At 45.7% G+C, this 22,394-nt stretch overlaps 1 protein-coding gene across 3 annotated transcripts in view; it reads left to right on the plus strand.

The window, feature by feature from the left end:
* The window catches only part of ANKZF1 (ankyrin repeat and zinc finger peptidyl tRNA hydrolase 1), a 145,058-nt gene that overhangs the window by 44,006 nt on the left and 78,658 nt on the right, over positions 1 to 22,394 (plus strand). For all 3 annotated transcript variants that reach the window (XM_078679153.1, XM_078679152.1, XM_078679154.1), the window contains exons 3-7: positions 1,591 to 1,694; positions 6,013 to 6,115; positions 8,360 to 8,574; positions 10,727 to 10,842; positions 18,875 to 19,028. In XM_078679153.1, the coding sequence (XP_078535279.1) occupies positions 1,591 to 1,694; positions 6,013 to 6,115; positions 8,360 to 8,574; positions 10,727 to 10,842; positions 18,875 to 19,028 (692 nt within the window). The remainder of the gene's footprint in view (positions 1 to 1,590; positions 1,695 to 6,012; positions 6,116 to 8,359; positions 8,575 to 10,726; positions 10,843 to 18,874; positions 19,029 to 22,394) is intronic.

A 22,394-nucleotide genomic window follows, 5' to 3' on the forward strand; every position in this document is an offset into this window, starting at 1 on the left:
TTCTGCCAGACCATTGGCATACGATTGTAGCTCCGGGACCCTCCACAAGCGTGCCCAGAGCAGAAGGGGGCGAAGCCGAGCCTGGTCCCTTATGGCTTTACAGCCAGTGTCCAAAAGCATTGGGATGGTCGGGCTGCTCGATGGAATAGCAAGAAGATCCTTGATAAATTTATTTTCGGCCTTACTCAATGAGTCGACTTTGCCCAAGCCCCACAGTTCCGATCCATAGAGAGAAGCAGGGACTGCACGAGCTTTATAAATCTCCAGTATGGGTGCAACACAATGTTTTGAGGAGTTATTGTACTCCTTAAGAAGGGCGCCCCCCACCCTTTTGTGGGCCAGAGTCATTTTATCGATGTGGGCAGTCCAGCTCATTGCATCATTCAGACGGATCCCCAGATAATCAAATTCCGCCACTCTTTCTAAGGGTATGGAGTTCAGGATTGGAGGGCGACCAAGTTTGCGGGGTGGGTGCATGACTAGGTACTTGGTCTTGTCTATGTTAATGACGAGGCCTTTAGTGCTACAGAAATCCTGGAAGCGGTTCAGCAAAAACTGTAGACCTTGGGGGGTTTTGGAGATGAGGAGGGTGTCGTCGGCGAACAACAGAGTTGGAATTTTTACTCCACCCAGGCTGGGAGCATCTGATGGTTCGCCCAATAGATGATCTACCACCCCGTTAATATAGAGGGAGAATAAGGTGGGGGCCAAAACACAGCCCTGTCTTACTCCCCTCTCGACCCTGATTTTATCGGTCTTTTCCCCATTCAGCCCCCATCTAACCTGGGCATAGGTGTTGGAGTGCAGGTTAATGAGGAGGTTCAGTAGGTACGGGGGCATCCCTAAACCATGAAGCACCCTCCAAAGTTCCTCCCTTGGTACCAGGTCAAAGGCAGTCTTAAGGTCAATAAAGGCCAGATAGAGACTGCCTTTGCCCAGCACCACCACCTTCCAGTGTAACAACAAAAGCCTAAAGGCCTGTTCAATAGTTCCTGTACCCGAACGGAACCCAGCCTGCATGTCGGACAGCTGCCTGACTGTTCCTAACCCGTGTGTGTGCACAAAGGGATCCTAGCAGCTTATGCAGCCTGGCTTCTCCTGATCTGTGTATGTGTGTGTACATAGGGATCCTGGAAGCTCGTGCAGACGGGCTTGTCCTGACCTGTGTTTGTGTGTACAAAGAGATCCCAGCAGCTTATGCAGCGTGGCTATTCCTAACCCACGTGTGTATGTGCAAAGGTATCCTGGCCGCTCGTGCAGCTTGGCTGTGGCTGACACTTGCCAGTATGGAGGGTGTTCAGATCTGAATATTGGTTATCTCTGACCTATGCCAGTACTTATTGCACTTCGATCCATGTGCATCGCTGAGCCTTCCCAATATGTTGGGGTTTGGGTTTCATGTATCAGTTGTTGCTGGCCTGTGCCAGTGTCTAGGACACTTTGTACCATGCCCTCAGGCTGCTAGCCTATGCCAGTATGCAGGGCATTTGGATCTCCCACAACCTGCCCATCGCTGAGCCATGTCAGGATGTGGCACTTGTATCTCATGCAAGCTGGCTGCTTCACACACGTGTTTTGTGTCTCTCACAGAGCCAACCTTGAATGAACAGAAGGACGTGACGTTGACTCCAGAGGTGTCGGACCGGATGTTCTGCTCCACCTGTCAGTGTGGCTTCGACAGCAGGGACGAGCAGGTCAGTTTTCTGTTGTACTGTTTGAGCATTACTACTTCTGTGTAGCACTGGACAAAAGAGGCTTTAAACCACTGTTTTCATCATGTATGTATGTGCAACTTACACTTCCAGTTCAGGGTTAACAGAGCATGGAAGCTGCCACCTCTCATGGGTGAGGGGTTTAAATGTGCACAGGATCACACAAGGAGACCGACCTGCATCCTTGTCCGCCTCTAGTCAGCAGAAGTCGTGCAGCTCCCTTCCCCAGATCTGCCAGCCTTGGGGTGAGACCTCGTATATAAGTCTGCAGAAGCAGCCATGCTTCCCCATATGGCTGCATGGGTGGGGAAGATATCCCGCCCCCCCCCCCCCCCCATGCCTGTTGTGGTAAACAGAAGTGCATCCTACCACCTGTTTGTCTAGGGAACAGGCAAGCAATTCATGTATCTTTTTAAAGAAAAAAGACGAGCAGCCTTTGCCAGGGTGAGAGAACACATACATCACCCATGTCTCTGTATAAGGACAGGTGGCGTACAACTCCCGTGTCTCTGTATAAGGAGAGGTGGCGTACATCACCCATGTCTCTGTATAAGGAGAGGTGGCGTACAGCAACCATGTCTCTGTATAAGGAGAGGTGGCGTACAGCTCCCGTGTCTCTGTATAAGAAGAGGTGGCGTACAGCACCCATGTCTCTGTATAAGGACAGGTGGCGTACAGCACCCATGTCTCTGTAAAAGGAGAGGTGGCGTACAGCACCCATGTCTCTGTATAAGGACAGGTGGCGTACAGCACCCATGTCTCTGTATAAGGAGAGGTGGCGTACATCACCCATGTCTCTGTATAAGGACAGGTGGCGTACAGCTCCCGTGTCTCTGTATAAGGAGAGCTGGCGTACAGCTCCCGTGTCTCTGTATAAGGACAGGTGGCGTACAGCTCCCGTGTCTCTGTATAAGGAGAGGTGGCGTACAGCACCCGTGTCTCTGTATAAGGAGAGGTGGCGTACAACTCCCGTGTCTCTGTATAAGGAGAGGTGGCGTACAGCACCCATGTCTCTGTATAAGGACAGGTGGCGTACAGCACCCATGTCTCTGTATAAGGAGAGGTGGCGTACATCACCCATGTCTCTGTATAAGGACAGGTGGCGTACAGCACCCGTGTCTCTGTATAAGGAGAGGTGGCGTACAGCTCCCGTGTCTCTGTATAAGGAGAGGTGGCGTACAGCTCCCGTGTCTCTGTATAAGGAGAGGTGGCGTACAGCACCCGTGTCTCTGTATAAGGAGAGGTGGCGTACAGCGCCCGTGTCTCTTTATAAGGAGAGGTGGCGTACAGCACCCGTGTCTCTGTATAAGGAGAGGTGGCGTACAGCTCCCGTGTCTCTGTATAAGGAGAGGTGGCGTACAGCACCCGTGTCTCTGTATAAGGAGAGGTGGCGTACAGCACCCATGTCTCTGTATAAGGAGAGGTGGCGTACAGCACCCATGTCTCTGTATAAGGACAGGTGGCGTACATCACCCATGTCTCTGTATAAGGACAGGTGGCGTACAGCTCCCGTGTCTCTGTATAAGGAGAGGTGGCGTACAGCACCCATGTCTCTGTATAAGGAGAGGTGGCGTACAGCACCCATGTCTCTGTATAAGGACAGGTGGCGTACAGCACCCGTGTCTCTGTATAAGGAGAGGTGGCGTACAGCTCCCGTGTCTCTGTATAAGGAGAGGTGGCGTACAGCACCCGTGTCTCTGTATAAGGAGAGGTGGCGTACAGCTCCCGTGTCTCTGTATAAGGAGAGGTGGCGTACAGCACCCGTGTCTCTGTATAAGGAGAGGTGGCGTACAGCTCCCGTGTCCCTGTATAAGGAGAGGTGGCGTACATCACCCATGTCTCTGTATAAGGAGAGGTGGCGTACAGCACCCGTGTCTCTGTATAAGGAGAGGTGGCGTACAGCTCCCGTGTCTCTGTATAAGGAGAGGTGGCGTACAGCTCCCGTGTCCCTGTATAAGGAGAGGTGGCGTACAGCACCCATGTCTCTGTATGAGAGGTGGCGAACAGCTCCCATGACTCTGTGTATGGAGAGGTGGAAATGGTATACATAAATAAGACGGTATTTGGGGTCGTTGCAGTCTAAAAATATATAGCCCTTTACAGAGTTAGCACAACAGTAGGTGCACAACCTACATGTGGGGTAAATAAAAAAACATAGAAACAGTATACAAAGTAGGTTTGCGACTCACGGGGAAAACGATGAATTATATACCTTCGGGGGTAGCTAAAATAGGATGTTGTGCAGGTACAGAGTGTAGAGGGACAGTTTTCCCCACGGAATTGATGTTCAAAGTTATTCATAGGGTGTGGAGTGGGAGCAAACAGACCAGTCGGATGGTTTAGGGTGGAGGGTTTAGATATTTGATGAAGAGAAGAAGTTTCAGTTTCTTGAAGTGAGGGAATGAATGATTGTCATGTAAATCCAGAAGCAGTGAGTTCCAGATTCTTGCCGCATTACCAGTGAAGGAGCTGCTGCCAGACTTCTCCTTCTTAAATTTTGGTGGTATCAAGCGAAGACTGTGAGAACTTCGAAGAGACCTCTTTTGACCGGCTTTTGATCATTTATTTGCGAGGTAGACCGTGTTGAGAGCTATGCAAGTTATTCCGGTGGTTTGGAGTAAAGCTCTGGCCTAGCTTGGTAACCAGTTGAGTTTTCTAAGAGTGGGAGTGTTGTTGTTGAATCAACTCTTCCTCTAAAGTAATCTAGCCACTGTGCGAAGTGCGGCTTTCATAGGGACTAGGTGTGTGTTTTTTGTGCACCCATAATCATTGCGTTACCGTAGTCTTCCTTGGGAGGACTAAGGATTGCACCACAGTCTTTAGGTCTTCGATGCGGATGAAGTGTTTGACTTTTTTAGGGTGTTCCTGCGAGAGGAAAGCACTTTTAGCAGAGGCATTAATATGCTCTTTCGTGTTCAGGTGACTGTCGAGTGTAATCCCCAGATATTTAAGAGAGTTGGAGATGGATAGTTTGCAGTTTAAAGCAGTGTGTTTGTCACGCCAGATGTCTATGGAGAAGGATTTTCCTTTGGGTTGGATACAAAAGAGTTCGGTTTTGTCTGGGTTGAGCTTAAGATGGTTGCTGGACAGCCAGGACTGTGGAGAGAGTGCTATTGAAGTGCTGGATGTCTGTGACTGACGGCATTTTCATGTAAAGTTGGATATCATCTGTATAGGGGTGTTAGGCAATGTTGGCTTGTTTCAGAATTATTACAAGGGTTTCTATGGAGGTTGAAAAGGGCAGGAGACGGTATTGACCCTTGAGGGATTCCTTGTGAGATTGGCGTGGCTTTTGAGGTCAAGTAGTTTAGCCTGATTAACTGTGAGCGTTGAATCAGGAAGGACGCGAACCACCGAGGGACAGTTCCGTTGATGCCTGCCCGCTGCAACAGGGTGTTTACGAGGATGACATTGTTGCAAATATCAAAGACAGTTGCTGCATAAGCGAGAGAACTCTTCCCTGAACCTGTATCTAAGGGCAGTTTGACCATACACTACCACAGGACAATCCTTCAGCACTATGAGAGACCCTCGCATAGGAATGTGCGCGTCCTGTGATCAGACTCCCTCTATCCCTGACAATCATGCTTCAGGCCATCGTGCTGATGTAATGATTGTTGCCTGCGCAGGCCCACAGGGACATGATTTGTATGCTTGTTTGACATGTTGAAACGCTACAGTCTCCTTTCGGATGCTACCTTCACACATGTCTTTCATGGAAGGACCTTAGAGAGGTGCACATGCATTAGACCTGTAAATTGAGAGACAGTAATGAATGAATTGAACTCTTTGTTTATTTAGAGCATAGTCTTTAAACACAACGGGAAACCACAATAAATTAATTACAATTCAATTCATTAAAACTTCCTTATAGTATATGCATGATAAGAGTACGGAATCCACGTCCTTTCCCCAATAGCAGCAACCTTTTAACCCAAAGAAATTCAATATTATATATATTAAACTAAATAAATAAGTAACAGTACAATTCATTAAAAATACCTTATCAAATATGTACATATTAAAATACGATGTCCACTTCCTTTCCATAATTGCAGCAGCATTTTGACTCACTTCAGTAGTATACATTAAACTGAGATATATTGCGTAAGCTGGATAAGGGAATCGTAGAAGGAGGAGAGACAGTAGGCGAAGAAAGAGAGTTGATTCAAAGCACAGAGGCAGGCTTCCACCGTCTGGAACGAGAGGACCCCTTTGGCTTACTGACCCTTATGGGTACTCTTGTACAAGTCCATCTGCTCTCAGGCGCTCTCTTGACTCTGTCAATTTTCTCTTTAAGACGGAACACTACAAACTAGATTGGCATCGGTTTAACCTGAAGCGAAGAATTGTGGGCGGAAGCACCATCACTCCTGAGGAATTTGAAGACCGAACAAATGCAGGTGCAGGACCTCTACTTGTGTTTTAATAGAGGATGCATGGATGTGGGACGGAGGGAATGTGTGACAATAGAGGGCGCGTGGATGTGGGACGGTGGATGTGGGACGGAGGAAATGTGTGATAATAGAGGACGCGTGGATGTGGGACGGAGGGAATGTGTGATAATAGAGGGCGCGTGGATGTGGGACGGAGGGAATGTGTGATAATAGAGGACGCGTGTATGTGGGACAGAGGGAATGTGTGATAATAGAGGACGCGTGGATGTGGGACGGAGGGAATGTGTGATAATAGAGGACGCGTGGATGTGGGACGGAGGGAATGTGTGATAATAGAGGACGCGTGGATGTGGGACAGAGGGAATGTGTGATAATAGAGGACGCGTGGATGTAGGACGGAGGGAATGTGTGATAATAGAGGACGCGTGGATGTGGGACGGAGGGAATGTGTGATAATAGAGGACGCGTGGATGTGGGACGGAGGGAATGTGTGATAATAGAGGACGCGTGGATGTGGGACGGAGGGAATGTGTGATAATAGAGGACGTGTGGATGTGGGACGGAGGGAATGTGTGATAATAGAGGACACGTGGATGTGGGACGGAGGGAATGTGTGATAATAGAGGACGCGTGGATGTGGGACAGAGGGAATGTGTGATAATAGAGGACGCGTGGATGTGGGACGGAGGGAATGTGTGATAATAGAGGACGCGTGGATGTGGGACGGAGGGAATGTGTGATAATAGAGGACGCGTGGATGTGGGACGGAGGGAATGTGTGATAATAGAGGACGTGTGGATGTGGGACGGAGGGAATGTGTGATAATAGAGGACGCATGGATGTGGGACGGAGGGAATGTGTGATAATAGAGGACACGTGGATGTGGGACGGAGGGAATGTGTGATAATAGAGGACGCATGGATGTGGGACGGAGGGAATGTGTGATAATAGAGGACGCGTGGATGTGGGATGGAGGGAATGTGTGTGCCAAGTAAGTGGATTGAGCAGGTATAGAAGATAAAAAACATTTAATGGGAATGCTCAAAACTTGTTTGTTCGAAAAGGTTTTAACTCCGTGGGCGCGGCCGCGATTCTGCGGCTGTGCGGCGTTTGTCGAAGTGGGCGGGATCATGACGGCCCCCAGCCGTCATCAGCACACGAGCCCCGTGATGCATGACGGCTGGGGGCCGTCATCAGCATCGAAGGGGTTAAAGAAAAAGAACTGATTGATTCATGGTAAGGCAACTACAGCACAAGTTATAAAAACAACCAGAGTGCTGAAATATTGATATACTTGTTCACTCTATTTAAATGCTGTTTTCAAATGATACAAGTTTTCATTGCGGCCATGCACTCTTTGGTGTTACCTTTTGTTGTATGCGTGTCTTATGACCAGGCAACAGTACTTACGAGGTTTGGTGCTTAAAGATATTCTTCTTAGAGTACCTCAAGAAAAGCTTCAGTTACCCACAAGGTGTGAATCCTGAACCCAACCAGTTCCAGGGCAGTTGTGATGGGTAGAATGTGGAGACGAAAGGGGGGGTGGGGTGTGAAAGGATGGTCAGCTACTTGCAGGGTGGAGGTTTCCCTGCTTAACAACTGAAGTGAAAGGAATCATTGGACACTTCCAAGGGAGTCAGAACTGCAAAAACAGCTGCATGGGAAATTTGAAGCTAAGTAAAGTAAAGGATGGAAATGCAGCACATTTCAGTATTTTGCTTTTACTTTCCAAGTTACATTTTAACCTGTTCCTTGATGTATTTTGAATACATTCATTTTAAAGTGGTACCCTAGATTCTCACGTGGGTGGCTGGGTTGGTTGGTGGACATGAGTTGAGCAATGGGAAAGCCGGTATGATCTGGCTAGGGTGTGCCTGAGTAGGTGGGGGACATATGGGCTGATATACAATGTGTGAAGGCAGGAAGGATGAGATCTATGTTGGTGATAAGCTAAAGCAAACCATGGAAATAGTGTGAACCTGCACAGTCAGAGGGATAATGGCATTGGAAGGGATGCGTAGGTAGATGAAGTACATGCAGGTGGCGCCATGCATGTGTTCAATGGTCCAGGCGGTCATGCCTGGTGTTCCGTATGTCAACCATGTATCTTCAGGGATGCGGGTTCGACTTCAGCAGGCTTTGTATGGGTCTAAGTTCAGCATGCACGGGTGAATGTTTACTTCTTCATTATGCGTTTCGCTCTGTCCTCCTCTCCAACACTCCTGTTTCCCTTGTGTTCTCTCCGTGCAGGCGACTTGTCCAGCATCTCTGGGTCTGACTCTGATAATTCGTCTGAGGATGAGGAGACTGAAAAGTCAGGCAAGGATGAAGTAGAGGCCATTTCAACACAGATGGACCAGACGAAGCAGAAACCGCACCGTCAAGGCCCGTCCAACAAGTTGCTGTTCCGAAACGCTGAGGGACAGCTCCTAGCTGTGAATCAATGTGTGTTGGGCCCTGCAAAGGCAAGTTTGTGTCTGAATATTTAGTAATGTGAATAATGCAGGCTCAGTACTGTATGACATTAACTACAAGTCACAGCTTCCTTTCTACCTACATAAGGAAGGACAGTAACCTACATGTTTAACCTACCAAACTGACCAGAAACACTTTACTGTGACTTCATTGCTAACCAAAGCCTGAGATGTAAAACACACCTGTGATTGCTTGTCGAAGAGCAGTCTCTTTCAAACCTCTGTGTGCTTTGAATGAAATCATAAGTTTACAGACGCTATTAAAACAATCCCCTGAGATCACTGGCATGTGTATCTTTGTAGTAAATAAAGGAAAAACAATGGGCACGGCGATGGTGGGCAGACTTGTATTGGTCAAGTGATTAGAAATCTAAACTTGCCCATTCCAGAAATTCTGTGGATCTTTGCAGTTGGTTTATCTGCATCCAGAGAGATATGCCAAACCACAAGGTGTGGTGACCAACCCATCCCACCTAGAGAGGTCATCAAAATGGAGAATCAAAAAACATAGTCTGTGTGAATATTCCAAAACTTGACAGCAATACTAGTGTCTTGATCCTTAAGGAAATCCTACCTTGAGATAGCTAACCCTGTAAAACAACAGCTGGTGATGATGTCCAAACCCTCCCTGGATCGACTGAACCTACTCGAACATCACTAAGTTAAACCATGACCAATGAGGGATAACCCAAACCCCAATCCATAAAAAGACTGCCAGGATCACAACCCTTAATTGATGCCACCAACAACTTCTTGGTGGATACAATAAACATCTTCTGAGATAAATAACCCAAATACAAATGTAAACAAGCATTTGCAATGTAATAGGTCTTGCATTACTGAATGTTTGAGCTATAAGCGTTGCAAATAATAATGTTTCTTTGTTTTTTGTTTTGTTTGTCAAGAAATATCCCGCATATAACAGTAGTAGCATAAGTAATAAAATAAAATACAAGAAACAATTGCAGTACCACAGGCTGCTCTTAGGTGTCCCTGTGAAGTTCTCAAAGGGCTTCTATTAGGCGTATTCGGAGCTGCACCCTTTATGAAATTATAAAGAGGAAATTGCAGCCGAGCATACCTTTCCATTTGTTTTTATTGAAAGTGAGATTTTTGTTAGTTTGCGTTAAAAAAATGCACTATTAAAATAAACAACAGTGGTGCATTGTTTTGGATTATGTACCATAGTTTCTGAATTCAATGAAAATTTGGTGTCGGGAAACCATGCACAGTTTACGCAAACGACACCTTCCGGAGTTCAGATTTTTATTTCGTTTTCAGAAATGTGTAGCCTTTGTGATGAAGCCATGTTTTTTTTTCATTTCACTCACTAATGAACAAAACTAGTGACCATTCCGTATAATAATCATTAGGAATGCCAGTAGGCCTAGTTTTCACGTGATAACATTTGCAAAACATGTACTGTTTGCATACATTAGCAGACTGAACACAGACCTATTGGCTCAGCCCATGTCAGTGCATCATGGAGAAACAAGTGCATCGTGGAACTCCATGATCATTTTGATGTCATATCTGTGTGAGGATCGCTTGTGTATCACTCAGAATGTGTTGCTGTTAGTAGTAGTGGGGAGCGTCTTCTCTGCTGAAGAGTAGTCCCTGCCGGCTGCTGCTGCTGCTGAAAACAATGTACCTCCTGCATTGAAATGGAGGCGCTGCTCAGGAGGCGGAGCAGTAAAGTCAAAAGCACGACTTTCTTTGATACAGAAACACTGGTTGGTTGATTCAGCGTGACTGACACCACGGTGGCTGGGGAGGGGCCAACCTAAAGCACGCTTTCCTTCTGTTGTTTAAATGTAGTCAAGTAGACAGAAAAAGCTGTCAAACAGGGACTAAAATGATTAAATAATTGGGAAATCATTTTTTTCATTCAATATCTTTAGAAACGCTCACAAGAGGGCGAACTTAGCACAACAATGCCGTTGTTGGTGCCATTTTGTTTATTAAGCACAACCCACTTTATTATGCAACACATTTGTGCCATTGGAAGTCCTGTTTGACGGTTGTCTGACATTACAAGACTTTAGTTGGACATTACACTGTCACGTACACGTGTCCGTGAGCGTACAGCCCTTTGGGACTCTTCTGATGAACGTCCTAATGTTGTGCTCTTATGGGTTTGCAGGATCGCACAATGGATGCCAGTGAGTTGGTGCAGTCGCTGAAGATCCTACAGGGAAAGCCGTGTTGGGTGGTCCTCATGGCTGGTGGCGGGCACTTTGCAGGTGCCGTCTTCAGAGGGTAAGTAGACGAGAGGTGCTGCCTTGTTGTAGTTGAGTTGCTTCAGCTCATTTGGGCAGATTATGAAATGTTTGCATTTTTATGAGTCTTGTAGACTCTGGGATTCACCAATGTACAAAGCTGACTTGTGCATGTGGGAGGAAGGGTCAGTCCCTGTGGGGACAGTGCTGCTCAGTCCACTTCTTTACCAGTTTGAAGGTGCTGGTCATCTGACAGACCTCTACATGCGTTTAGCTGTATGGACGTTTTCTAGTGCGCATCCATCCTGTTGACCATGAGGGCTCATCCACCATGGACTGGCGGCCCCCAAGGATTGCGAAGGACTCCTGCAGTCAGCTTCCACCTTTGTGTAGGATCACTTGCACCTGATGAGTGCTTCCAGCCGGCCGGTGCGCAGCTAGGCTTACCAGATCTCTCCATGTGCACTACACACTGGGCAAACATTTTTTGGTTTTCCATTTGCAAATCATTTTCATCAGATTATTTGGCTGGTCTAACTAATACTACACCTACCAGAAAGCATTAAATAGTGTCTATTGATTTGCTAACCCTGACACAGCATCGCTATGTGCCATACAGATATGCTCATAAAAACTGACCAAGCCCACAAGAAAGCTACCTTTAGGGCGCAAATGTCGTAGGTGTAATTTGCGCCCTTGGAGAGAATCTGTCCTGTTTGACCTCCCACAATTGCACTCTGAATTCGCTCCCTCTGCAGTTTTAAACTTGCTAATTCCCATATATTGGGAATCCCCATCACAAAGCAACCCACAAGTGTTGGTGATGGCAAATATCCTTCCAGATGTGCATTATTGTCACAGACTGCCATTGGGCAGATGTAAAAACGTCAGCAGACTCGACCTACTGAGCCTTAACACCTCCACTAGCGCACAACACACCGTGCAGCAGTAACAATGCTCCCGGGTTTAGAATTTCCAGTTGGAGCTGTAGTGCTTAGTGTCTCTGCCACTAAGGATGAAGATGGAACATCACACACACTACTGGCTGGAGCAACCAAACGCTTATGAAGCCTAGAGGCTGTTTGTTGTCTAATATTTATCAAGATACAGTGGAGAGGGGAATGCCATGATTCTTGCTATTATGATAAATGTTTATATATATGACACCCTATATACTTATATGCGAGTTTATAGTGTCGGAGCAAAACAGGGCTCCCTAGTCACACTGTACTAAAGTTTGCAAGATGCGTTTCTGTCACTTTATCTGCTGGCTGCCTGGCCTACCGAGCCCTGCTGTCCAAGGGCATTGTATTTACACACAGTATTTCTGTTTGGTCGGGGGCGGGAGGGATGGCTCTTGAAAGCAGCCATTGGTATAGCCATGTGTTTGAATGAGATGCCTGCAGGCTTGAAACAGTGCTGGTATAGCGTGACGCAAGGCGGTGTGATGCAAGCCGCTGTGACGCAAGTCGGTGTGACGCAAGCCGGTGTGACGCAAGCCGGTGTGACGCAAGCCGGTGTGACACACGCTGGTGTGACACAAGCATGTTGCTTGTGTCACACTGGCAGACAAAAGAAGCAGGAACCTCAGTCGGTATGCCTGCTTGAAAGGAAGTCATTGCTTCTTTCTTCATTTATTTTATTTTTGAGTGCTGTTTGTACAATATTGGGGCGTGTGAGGTAGTTTAACTCGGGAAAGCAGTTGTAACAAGGGGTGTTAATGAAGGAAGCAACATAAACAGAGTGCTCAGTTCATACTTCAGGCGTCAAGGTGGTACTTCAGAGGAGGTTCAGCCTCCTCTTCCTCTAGAAGAAGGTGTCTCAAAGAATATGGGGCTCAGATTCCAGTATTCAGTTACTTGATTTTAACTTCTTCCGTTTCTTATGTATCGATTCATATTCCTAACTTAAGGCAGATAGAATTTGCTTCCTCAGTAAATTCACTTGATGCCGCCGTAGGTCATGTTCCTCAAGTTATTGCTTGTCCAGGGATGAAAGTAATCAGTCTCCTGAGTCCTTTAGTCATATAGCTGGGTCATCTCTTAGTCGTCCGTTGAATCAAGAGGCGGAGGGTTATAATGAAAACATAAAGGTAGAGAATTGAGAACAGGATGGATCACGGGATGTGAATCATGATCCTTCTGGGAACCAATTCTAGTTCTGCTACAGTATTGTTGGTTGCTTTACTTGCAGTACACAATACAAAGTTAACCCTGCCGGCGGCAAAGCAAGCTTTTCCTGAGCTATTGAAAGAACATGTAGATTCTTATTGGCTTGGAACCTTCTGCACTTCCAACTTATCGAGGAAAACTATACGAAACCATAGCGCTAAAACAACATGAAGATCGTTGCCATTTTATAAAATTGAAATCCTGGAGCAACGCATGGAATCTGCAGAAGCAGAACATGGGGAAAAGCCTCTTTTATGGAAAGTGAGTTGGTTTGCACCAAATAGTTACCATAGAACTAAACCTCTGGTCACACATTGGGTGAATTAACAAATACAGCCGTACAATATTAAAAATCAATTTATAAGATAATGTTCAGATACCAGTTTTTGAAAAGTTTGTGGATTGCTCTGCTCTTATCTGAATCTGAAAACGTCTGTTGTGATGAACCACCTTCTCTTGGATACATGCCAGTTTTCTTCTTTTTATCCACGGTTATGTTTCATATTTCTAAAAACTTGTTTCGCTTTTAAATTAAAATGTATGTATCACCTGACAATAAATCATCAGATTCGTTAAAACATCCAGATTATACTAGTCAACGGATTGCAGGAACGGATTAGCCACTTCGCTACAAAGGAATGCACAAGACAGTTACAAATGATGGAAGTTCAATTTCTTGGACAAATATTCTTCCCCATTATCAGAGAGGTCTTAAAAACACCCTCAAGCTTGTCCATCTGCTGCTAGGACCAAATCCGAAAAGGTTCCAAAGAAGCCAAGGGTATTTCCCCCCCTATGTGGTCCAAGGACCCTTTAGGTTTGACCTGAGTTTCTGATAGGGAGGCATCCTCCCTCCATGAGTAGCAGAAGATGAAGGTGCCGTGTTTTCAACAGTTGACATGCCCCATAGTTCACCGGGCCTTGAAGACAGCCTGAATGGAAGCAAGAAACAAACCTACTATGCTGGCTAACTCCTCCAGTGAGATCCTATACTTCTGTCCGCCCCTTTGAGGAGTCGCCCTTCAGAGCCGTCGCAGTATCTACCAGTGAAGCCAAGTGCATCCACCAGGTCAGTATGGTCAAGGCAGGTTTTTAAGAAGTCTGCGGTCTGCAAGGGATCTGTAGACATGCTTCCCAGTTATGCTGTTGCTCATAAACACATGGGACAGAAGTTGCTTCCCCTCCATCCCTGGCGAATCTCAGAAGGGAGCGAAAGCTCATGATGAAAAAGTGCACTTTGTTTAGAGCCTAAGGAATGCCTCAGATTTGCTGATTTATTTTATGAAAGAACTTTCAGAACAGCGGTCTTTCTTCCCTTAAAAATGCTTTGGAGAATGCCTGCTTTTTCAACTTGCATTCATCTTTGGGAGCCAACTTTGGCTTCTCTCCATGGAGATTAAATTGGTATTTCCCAAGAAACATCATACTGCTGTTTCTCGCTAGTCAGGACTTTTCACTGGGGGCTGCCGCTGAAACAGAAAATGAGGCCTTAGGAGAGGGTTTGGCAACTAAGAGGTTGCTGTTGTTCAGACTACTGTGTGCCTGGCTTTCAGGGGGTTTGTGATCTGTTTTGCTGTTTCAGAGTTTGCTGCTACATAATCAGGAAGCACAATCTTAATAAGGCTATCTGGTCTCGCCATAGAATCATAAACTTCCCTGTATCTTCAATCGCTTCTTTTGTGGTTAAACTCTCTTCCAGCCCCACCATGTGATGGTTGCTTGTTGCCCTCTCCTTAGCAGATGACTTGATTAGCATACTCTCAACTTGTTTGGTGTATTTTCTTCATTTGTTTGCTCTTTGAAAAAACACTCCTACTGAAGCCTACAGAAGCGTAAGACAGCATGCCGGCTCCTGATTGGGTCTGAATAACATATTTCAGAACACACTACAATAGAACAGCACCCTTTGTATATGTGTTTTTTTCATGAGTTGGCTTGAAAAGAGCAAGAGTTCTTCATGTTCAGAATAGTTGCCGGCCATGGTACCATCTGTGCCGTGACTCTAACGCTTGGATCTGGTGTACAGTGTAGAGGAAACTGAAAATCCTCACTTTGTATAGCTAACTCTAAGTACACAGTAGACTCCATTGATGCATTGTCTCATCAGCGCTGTCCATGCAATGGAGGAAATTGATCTTGATGATCGTACCTCTGTTGAGACTTTTCTCTAAGCAAAAACAACAGGTAATGGACAGAATACAGAACATTGTCATACATTCACCCCAGTACGGAGATCTGGGCCTAAATCCATCGTTTTTTTGCACTCCACACCACCCCAGTTCAGACATGGCCATATGCAAATCAGCCTTGACCCTGTGCCTCATGGGAACAGTCCAGCCCGAACTGCCAAGCTATGTCTTTCCTGGACCGGAATCAAGCATCCTAGGACCGGTTTCTGGCTATCAGCCTTCATCAGCCTGGATAGCTTGATCCAGTGGTGTAGACATTGGGCAGTTTTCCAGTTGCAGTGATCTGTAGATCAAAAGTGTCTTCTTATCTTCCAGCTCCTTCCATGTTCCTTAAGACTACATGGAGTCAACACACCAGGGTTCTGATGATCCGTGCATAACATGGTTCCCAGATTTTTAATGAATCCCACAGTTCTTTCCTCTGGGTTCTAATTTTCTGAGTTAATTTTCAGTCCTCCTTTTTCATGTAACCGTTGCGTTATCATGGGTTAAATTGTATGTTTTCTAACATTACCCATCCAATTTACTACCATATTTAACAACTTTCTGGGGGATCACCAAGGGTAACTGGGTGAAGGTCGAGCATCACGTGCTTGTTTCCTTGTAAAGCAAACACCCAACAGAGTAGGTGTTAGCTGTTGAGACTCACACCATTAGGAGTTTATACAAATATATTCAATCCGCCTAAATGAAAGTTTATTTTTAAGAGTAAGAAATGTGAATCCACAGACCTCTTGCTGTATGATTTATATTGAAGGGTGCAGTAGCCCAGCTACAGAAAGATTTTTGATTATCTTTGTTTACACATTCAGAGGTCATACTTCTGGATGAGGAGCAATTCCTGGCATCTTTGTTGCTTTTGTTAGCTTTGTCGCTGGTTTGAATTGAGTGCTGGTCTTGCAGAGCTAGATTTTTAATAACGTTTTCCATAAAAGGTCTCAGATGGTGCTCTTTGTGAGGCATTTCGTAATGTCTCATCCCTCATGGAAGTAAAAGCGAAGCACTGTCTTAAGAGTAGTTTCTCGAACATTTCATTTATTGATAATAACCAAAGCTCATGAGTAGTACATGCCCTCTACCACCTTCTTCTTTAATAGCCTGGCAGCTGATTTTGTCTCTGAACAAATTGATATATTTCCAGTAAGTGATATGAGCTCTCTCCCTCTCTTCCTTCCTTCATTCTCCTGCCTTCTTTTCCTCTGTGTCCTGCGTGCACACTTTTGAGTAAAGTGGGGGTGGGTATAGTGTGTTATATATGTGTGATAAAATGGCATAATGGAAGTTGTTTTGGGGCTAAGACCAAGTGATCTGTACTATGGTAGTTGGACAGAGGTTCAGTCTAGAAGGTCTTCAGTAGTGGGGTTGTTAACAGTGGTTAGTAAGTAAGTTGTCATAGTTCCTATCAGTAGCACACAGGTGAGTCTGGCTGTCTTAGGTGAATCATTGCTCAAACTCTCATTCAGTTTTCAAAAAAGGAACATTGGTTCCCTCAAAGAATGCTTAAAGCCTAAGCTTCCTATGTGGAAAGAATACAAAATGACAGATAAATAATTAACATTCAACAGCAACTCATCTGTTTCAATCTGCATCTCCGATCACCGAGATCATTACTGATGACAGAACCCCATTTGCAGTAGGGCAGGAAACATAGCAATTCAAACCCGGTCCAGACCGCTCTCGATGATTTGCTGTTGACTGTTCAGAATTTTCTTTCTCTAACTTTCCTGTGGTTGCAACATAGCTTTCTTATTCGTTCTGATGAAGACCCCCTTGAAATTAATACACAGGGTTGAAACGTCAACGTAATCACTTGCTGACTGACATGAACTAATGTGCAAAGTCTGATTTTGAGTAATTTTTTTGTATATTAGAATACTACTGGGTTAGCATTGTTTTTTCCTTTTGCTTCTGTATATAGCACTAGCGCACTTTATAATTCACTCTTGATATTGATCACGTTCACTGCACTGTTCACCTAACCTCCTTTTGGGCTGGTGTCTCCAACAAGGGGAGGATTCTGCTAGTTAACAGAGGCAGGATTCATCCTTGTTTCTAAGTCTGGGCCTGTTGGGCCCTTTTACTTGCCCAGTTACCATTCCTTAATTCCTCACTTCTGAGGTTTGCAGTCTACTTAAATTCCTATCTCTCCCTTTTGTAATGAATGAACTGGGTTTGTCACGGACAACCACAGGGTAGATGTACTAATGGGTGTCAAAAGGTGGTGTTATTTTACTGTAGATGGGCTATAGCCTTCTAAGCTTTTCTTTGTTTCTCTGCGGGTTGTTGCTAACACTTGCTAAGAGTTCTCGTTGCTGTGCCGACAACCGCCCTAGAGGCACATTGGCTTTGTATTGTTGCATTATTATGATCACTGAGTAGTCTCCCTTCCACCCACGCCAGGAGGTTTGAAAAACAACACGTAAATCTGACAAGGCGGCTTTGATTGAAGAACAGGTTCGACTGCATAGCCTGTGTACCCTCCCTGCTCTAGTGCTATGTTGTGTCCAATCATTGGAAGCAGCCCGTAGTCGCACACCTCTGACACACTGCTTCGCTTCGGATATTACCCCCGCAGCTGCTCTCCCTTCCATGTCTTCAACCTGGAGAATGTTTCCAGCTATGACCATTCAAGCAGACCCGTCCACCTCCCCACACGAACAAGGAGCCACTGTATGCTCCAAAAACATGCCAACTTCTTCCCAGTGGTCAATAACACATTAGGCCCAGGCAGGGTCACTGGAAGGCTGTAGATAGACACGTTTGTTGTGCTCAGGCCTGATTGGTGTGGTACAGTAGCAGTTGTGTACGCACATAAACGCCGACTCGATTGTTGGTACTAAATCCTTGTGCCAGCCTGATTCTGATGCCTCATTCACTTCCTTCACCTGCTCCCCCACTCTTCACTAACCAGCCCTGACACTGTGACCAGCCCCATAACCCCCCTTGCAGTGTTTACAGTGCCCTCTCAGACGTAGAAATTGTTAACCACACTTCACCTATCTTTCCCAATTTTCTTTCAATCTCCCTCAACCTCACACAGTGAATCCCTCTCATTCTGGAAGATTTTGAAATCACTGACAACAGATCCCAAAGTGGCTTCTGAGGGATGCTCATGAGCCAGGTTCAGAATACACGTGTTGAGCAGGAGGGTGGATAGGAGTCTTCTAGATGGAGGATTGAACAAGATGGTACCTGTCAGTACCTGGGAAGCTAGCGCAGAATCCTCTTCGCTCCGCTGGACACGTCTGCACATGTACAGGGTCATCACACCACAAGAAGAGCACACATCACACACAGCCCACATCTAGGCCACACCATGAACTCCTCCTTCTCCATTGCAACCTATAAAGGAGCCGCTGCTCATTCCACTGAAATGTGCTTCGAATCACCCTCAGAGGTATGAAGCGCTATCGGAATGTAACTAAAATCTAAATAAGACGTTCATGGCATGCAGAAGAATCTGCAGTTACATTCTGTGCACTTGACACTTTCACTTTGATTTGAGTGCTGTAAAGAACACATTGAGTAGTTTCTCTCAGCCACTTAGACCACTGAACAATGAGATATCTTGTATTTCAAGGTCACTCTGAACCTGAGACTAATATCCCAATATGTGCTTCTCTTCTGTAATAGTTGCATGGAAAAAATTCATTCATCTTACTTTTTATTTTGTTAAAGCATAGCGTTGTTTGTGTTTTGTTTCCTCTGTAAGGAACGAGGTGTTGGAGCACAAGACTTTTCACCGGTACACTGTTCGTGCCAAGCGGGGCACATCACAGGGACTGCGGGATGGGCAGAGCCGCAGTAATATGCCCAAGTCTGCAGGTGCCTCGCTGCGGAGGTACAACGAGGCTGCGCTGCTCAAGGTAAGTCCTCTACTGATCCCGGATATATGCTCCCTCAGGGACCCTCCAGCCAGGCTGGTAAAGACACCTCAAAGAAGGTAAAGGGATTATTGACTCAGTGCAATGGGGAGCAGAACAATGAACAGATGAACAGTAGTCCAGAGGACAACTTTCGGACACATGGCCACAACCAACTTGACCCACCCATCACACTCTGTCCTGCCCAACACCCTCTCAAATTTTTATTAAGTTAGCTCAGTTAATTAAAACCATTGCAATAAAAAATGTCTCCATAGCGTCTGTACCTCATTAAAAACAAAGTGAGGCAAACCAGCAAATTCATAACACATGTTTCTAACAAGGCAATCTTGTCAGGGTGTCCGCCTCACAGAAAATGGATTGTCTTTGGAGACCCAGCTCCAGTCGTAGTCTTGCCCTGTGAATATAATTCAGGAGACAAAAGATTTTTTTTATAAGTGGTAACCTGGGCGTGGTCGAGACTGGCTGAGCATGCATCAGGAAAGGCCTGGTGCCCATAACTTAGGGCAGGAAGAAGGGTAGCTGTGATCACCTTCAGTATGGGTTCCACGGAGGGACTTCTCAGGGACTGGTTGAGTCGAGCCAGGCTGTATGTTGTTGCTCCAGCTCTCTTTTTCAGGGCAGCTAAGTGGACTGATGGTCTAGAAGACTCGCTAAACGAAACCCCCACGTAGTTATATTTTGATGTTGTTTTAATCTTTGCGAGCCCAATGTTGCACGTTAGAATTCTCTTTTTCTTCCAACGGCCGAAAATCAAAACCTTGCTCTTATCCTGGTTAATTTGAAGAGCATTAGCTCTATTGTATTTGTTGAACTTGCACAAGGCTCGTTGGAGGCCAGACTTGGCCTGGTCCATTAGGACAATATCGTCAGCATATTGCAGAATGTACAGATGCGTTTTTTCGTGGCCCAGTTTTGGCGGAAGGAGGCTGCTTTGCTCCAGGAATCTCCCCAGGTCGGCGGTGAAGAGGTTAAACAAGAGGGGAGCAAGAACACATCCTTGCTTTAGGCCGTCTGAAGTTGGAATTTTTGCAGAAACTGTTGGGCCAGTTCTGACTCGCACACATGTGTTCTTATGCAAGGAGATAGGGGCTCCGAGCAGGCTCCGTGGGATCACCACTTTTCAAATTTCCTCCATAGAGTGTTACGAGACACTTTATCGAAGGCAGTAGTGTAGTCTATAAATCAGCAATAGAGGGGGAGCTGATTTTTTTGCGCTGCTTGTTGACTCAGAATGGCTAGGGCGGTGATGTTGTCAATTGAGGAGGCAGAAGCTCGGAACCCAGTTTGAAAGTATGGTAAAATATTATTTTCCGCAACTCATTTTTCTTGAGAAGACACCGAGCTTAGACCTTGGCCTCAAGATCTAATAGGGCTAAGAGTCGGTAGTTAGCTGGAAGGGAAGGGTCTCATTTTTTACGAATTGGACATAAGATCGAGCCTTTCCATAAATCCGGTATCTGAAAGGTAGTAAACGCATAGTTGTATAAGGGAAGTGATAGCTTAGCCCATTCTTCCGGCGCACATTTGAATACAGCAGATGGAAAGCCGTTAGGCCCTGGAGCACCATCGTTTATCTTAGATTTCAGAAACTTGCAGACCTGGGCCGGGGTAATCAACTCACGGGTATCCAATAGCGTAATGTCGGCAGGATCTCTGATTACGACCTCCGCGAGGTCCAGGGTATCACAGCAGTATTGTTGAATCACATACTGAGACCAGACTTCTTCAGAAACCGCGTTCCCCCTGCTCTTGTTGGAGGAGCGAAGTTTGTTTATGTGGTGCCAAAAGTGAGTCAGGTTTTTTTCCTTTAACATAGCAAATATCTTTAGCCAGTCAGTCTGTTCTTTTTCTTTCTTGGCTTCCCATTTTGATTGTTTGTAGGCTTTACGTAATAAAGACATGTTATTGGCAGTAAGATTTGTACCTTTAGATTATTGCAAGCCTTAGGGCTCTTCTTTGGGTGACTAAAACTGGATTGGAAATCTGCCGCGGGGGAGGCCTGGGGAATTTGTGATGAGCTTCAGGGTATGCTAGGAGGTCTCTTAATTTAGTAATAGCTGTGTCCCAATTATGATGATCGCCTGTGGGAGAGTATTGAATGAAATTTGGAGTTATTTCCATGAGCCAAGTGCCCAGCTTATCGGCGCCTAAAGAGTCCCATTTGATTCTTCTGACTAGAGTGTGGAGTTTGGTCTGCATTGAGTGCCCCATTTCAGTTACTTCGGCAGCAACAGGAACTTGCAAGTCCATTATTACAGTCAAAGGGCTATGATCGATCTCTGTACGAGTGGGGATCTCCATTTTAACTAGCTTATTTGCAAAAGATGGTGTTAAAAATTATAATCAGTGGTCGAGAGATTCTTAAATGTTGCATATTGATGGACACTGGGATTCTGTGCCAATGTAATTTACTTTGCAAAACATAGATTGTAATTGATTAAGAAAGTGTTCATGGCTTCTTGCTCTTTGGTGACTAATGAACGTTGAGTCCCAGGTCACTGATGTCAAAATCGCAGAATAACAAAACTTCAGCAGAAGCGAACTCAAGTAGGAGCTCTTCCGGATGCTTGATCAAAAGAGCTGTTGCCAGTGACTTTGAAGTTTTAACTGTGTTGTGGTAGCAGTTGATTAAAAGCAAAGGGAAGGCCCTGGTTGGTGTTGAAAGACCTGTGATTAATAAATTTTGTCCAGCCAAGGGGTTCCTATAGAGGGGGGTAGCTGCCACCTTGCAGGTATGTTTAATGAAAATGGAGAGGCCCCCAAAAGGGCTGCCATAAGAATTAGGCCGGGACGCTGGTTGGAAGAATTCTTAATATCCGTGGAGAGCTGATGGAAACAAAGACCAAGTCTCTTGAAAGCAGATGATATCACTGTTGCTCACATGGTCCACTGCTGATTTGGATGAAAGGGTTGACTGTAACCTGGCAGCGTTTCAAGAGGAAATGGTCAGTCGAGAATCTATGCTTAACTAATCTGTTAGAAGGAATACTGCTGGGGGCAGAGGGCTGGAGGATGCCCATGGTGGCTGTGACTATTGTGAGGGACAGAAAAGGTTGATTTACAGCTCATCAAACGTTGGTAGTTGTTATATGAAATGTTAATGAAGTTATCTGCTTTTGATGCATCTGGCAGCCAGTCGTGGGTTGCACCCAGTGACCCTTTCAGGAGGCTTGTGTAAGACCTCGCTGTTCATCCTGAAGAAGTACGTGGGGATATTTCTGTTGGGAGGGGGGACCCAGAGTTTTATGCCCCAGTCTTTAAAGAAACTGGCTTCCCCAAGAATTGAATCCCTTAGGGATTCTTGTGACCACCTAGTAACAGTTGCTCCCGAAGCCCCTTTGCCTG

Source organism: Lissotriton helveticus, chromosome 3_1 (assembly GCF_964261635.1).
Source record: "Lissotriton helveticus chromosome 3_1, aLisHel1.1, whole genome shotgun sequence".
Lineage (NCBI taxonomy): Eukaryota > Metazoa > Chordata > Amphibia > Caudata > Salamandridae > Lissotriton > Lissotriton helveticus.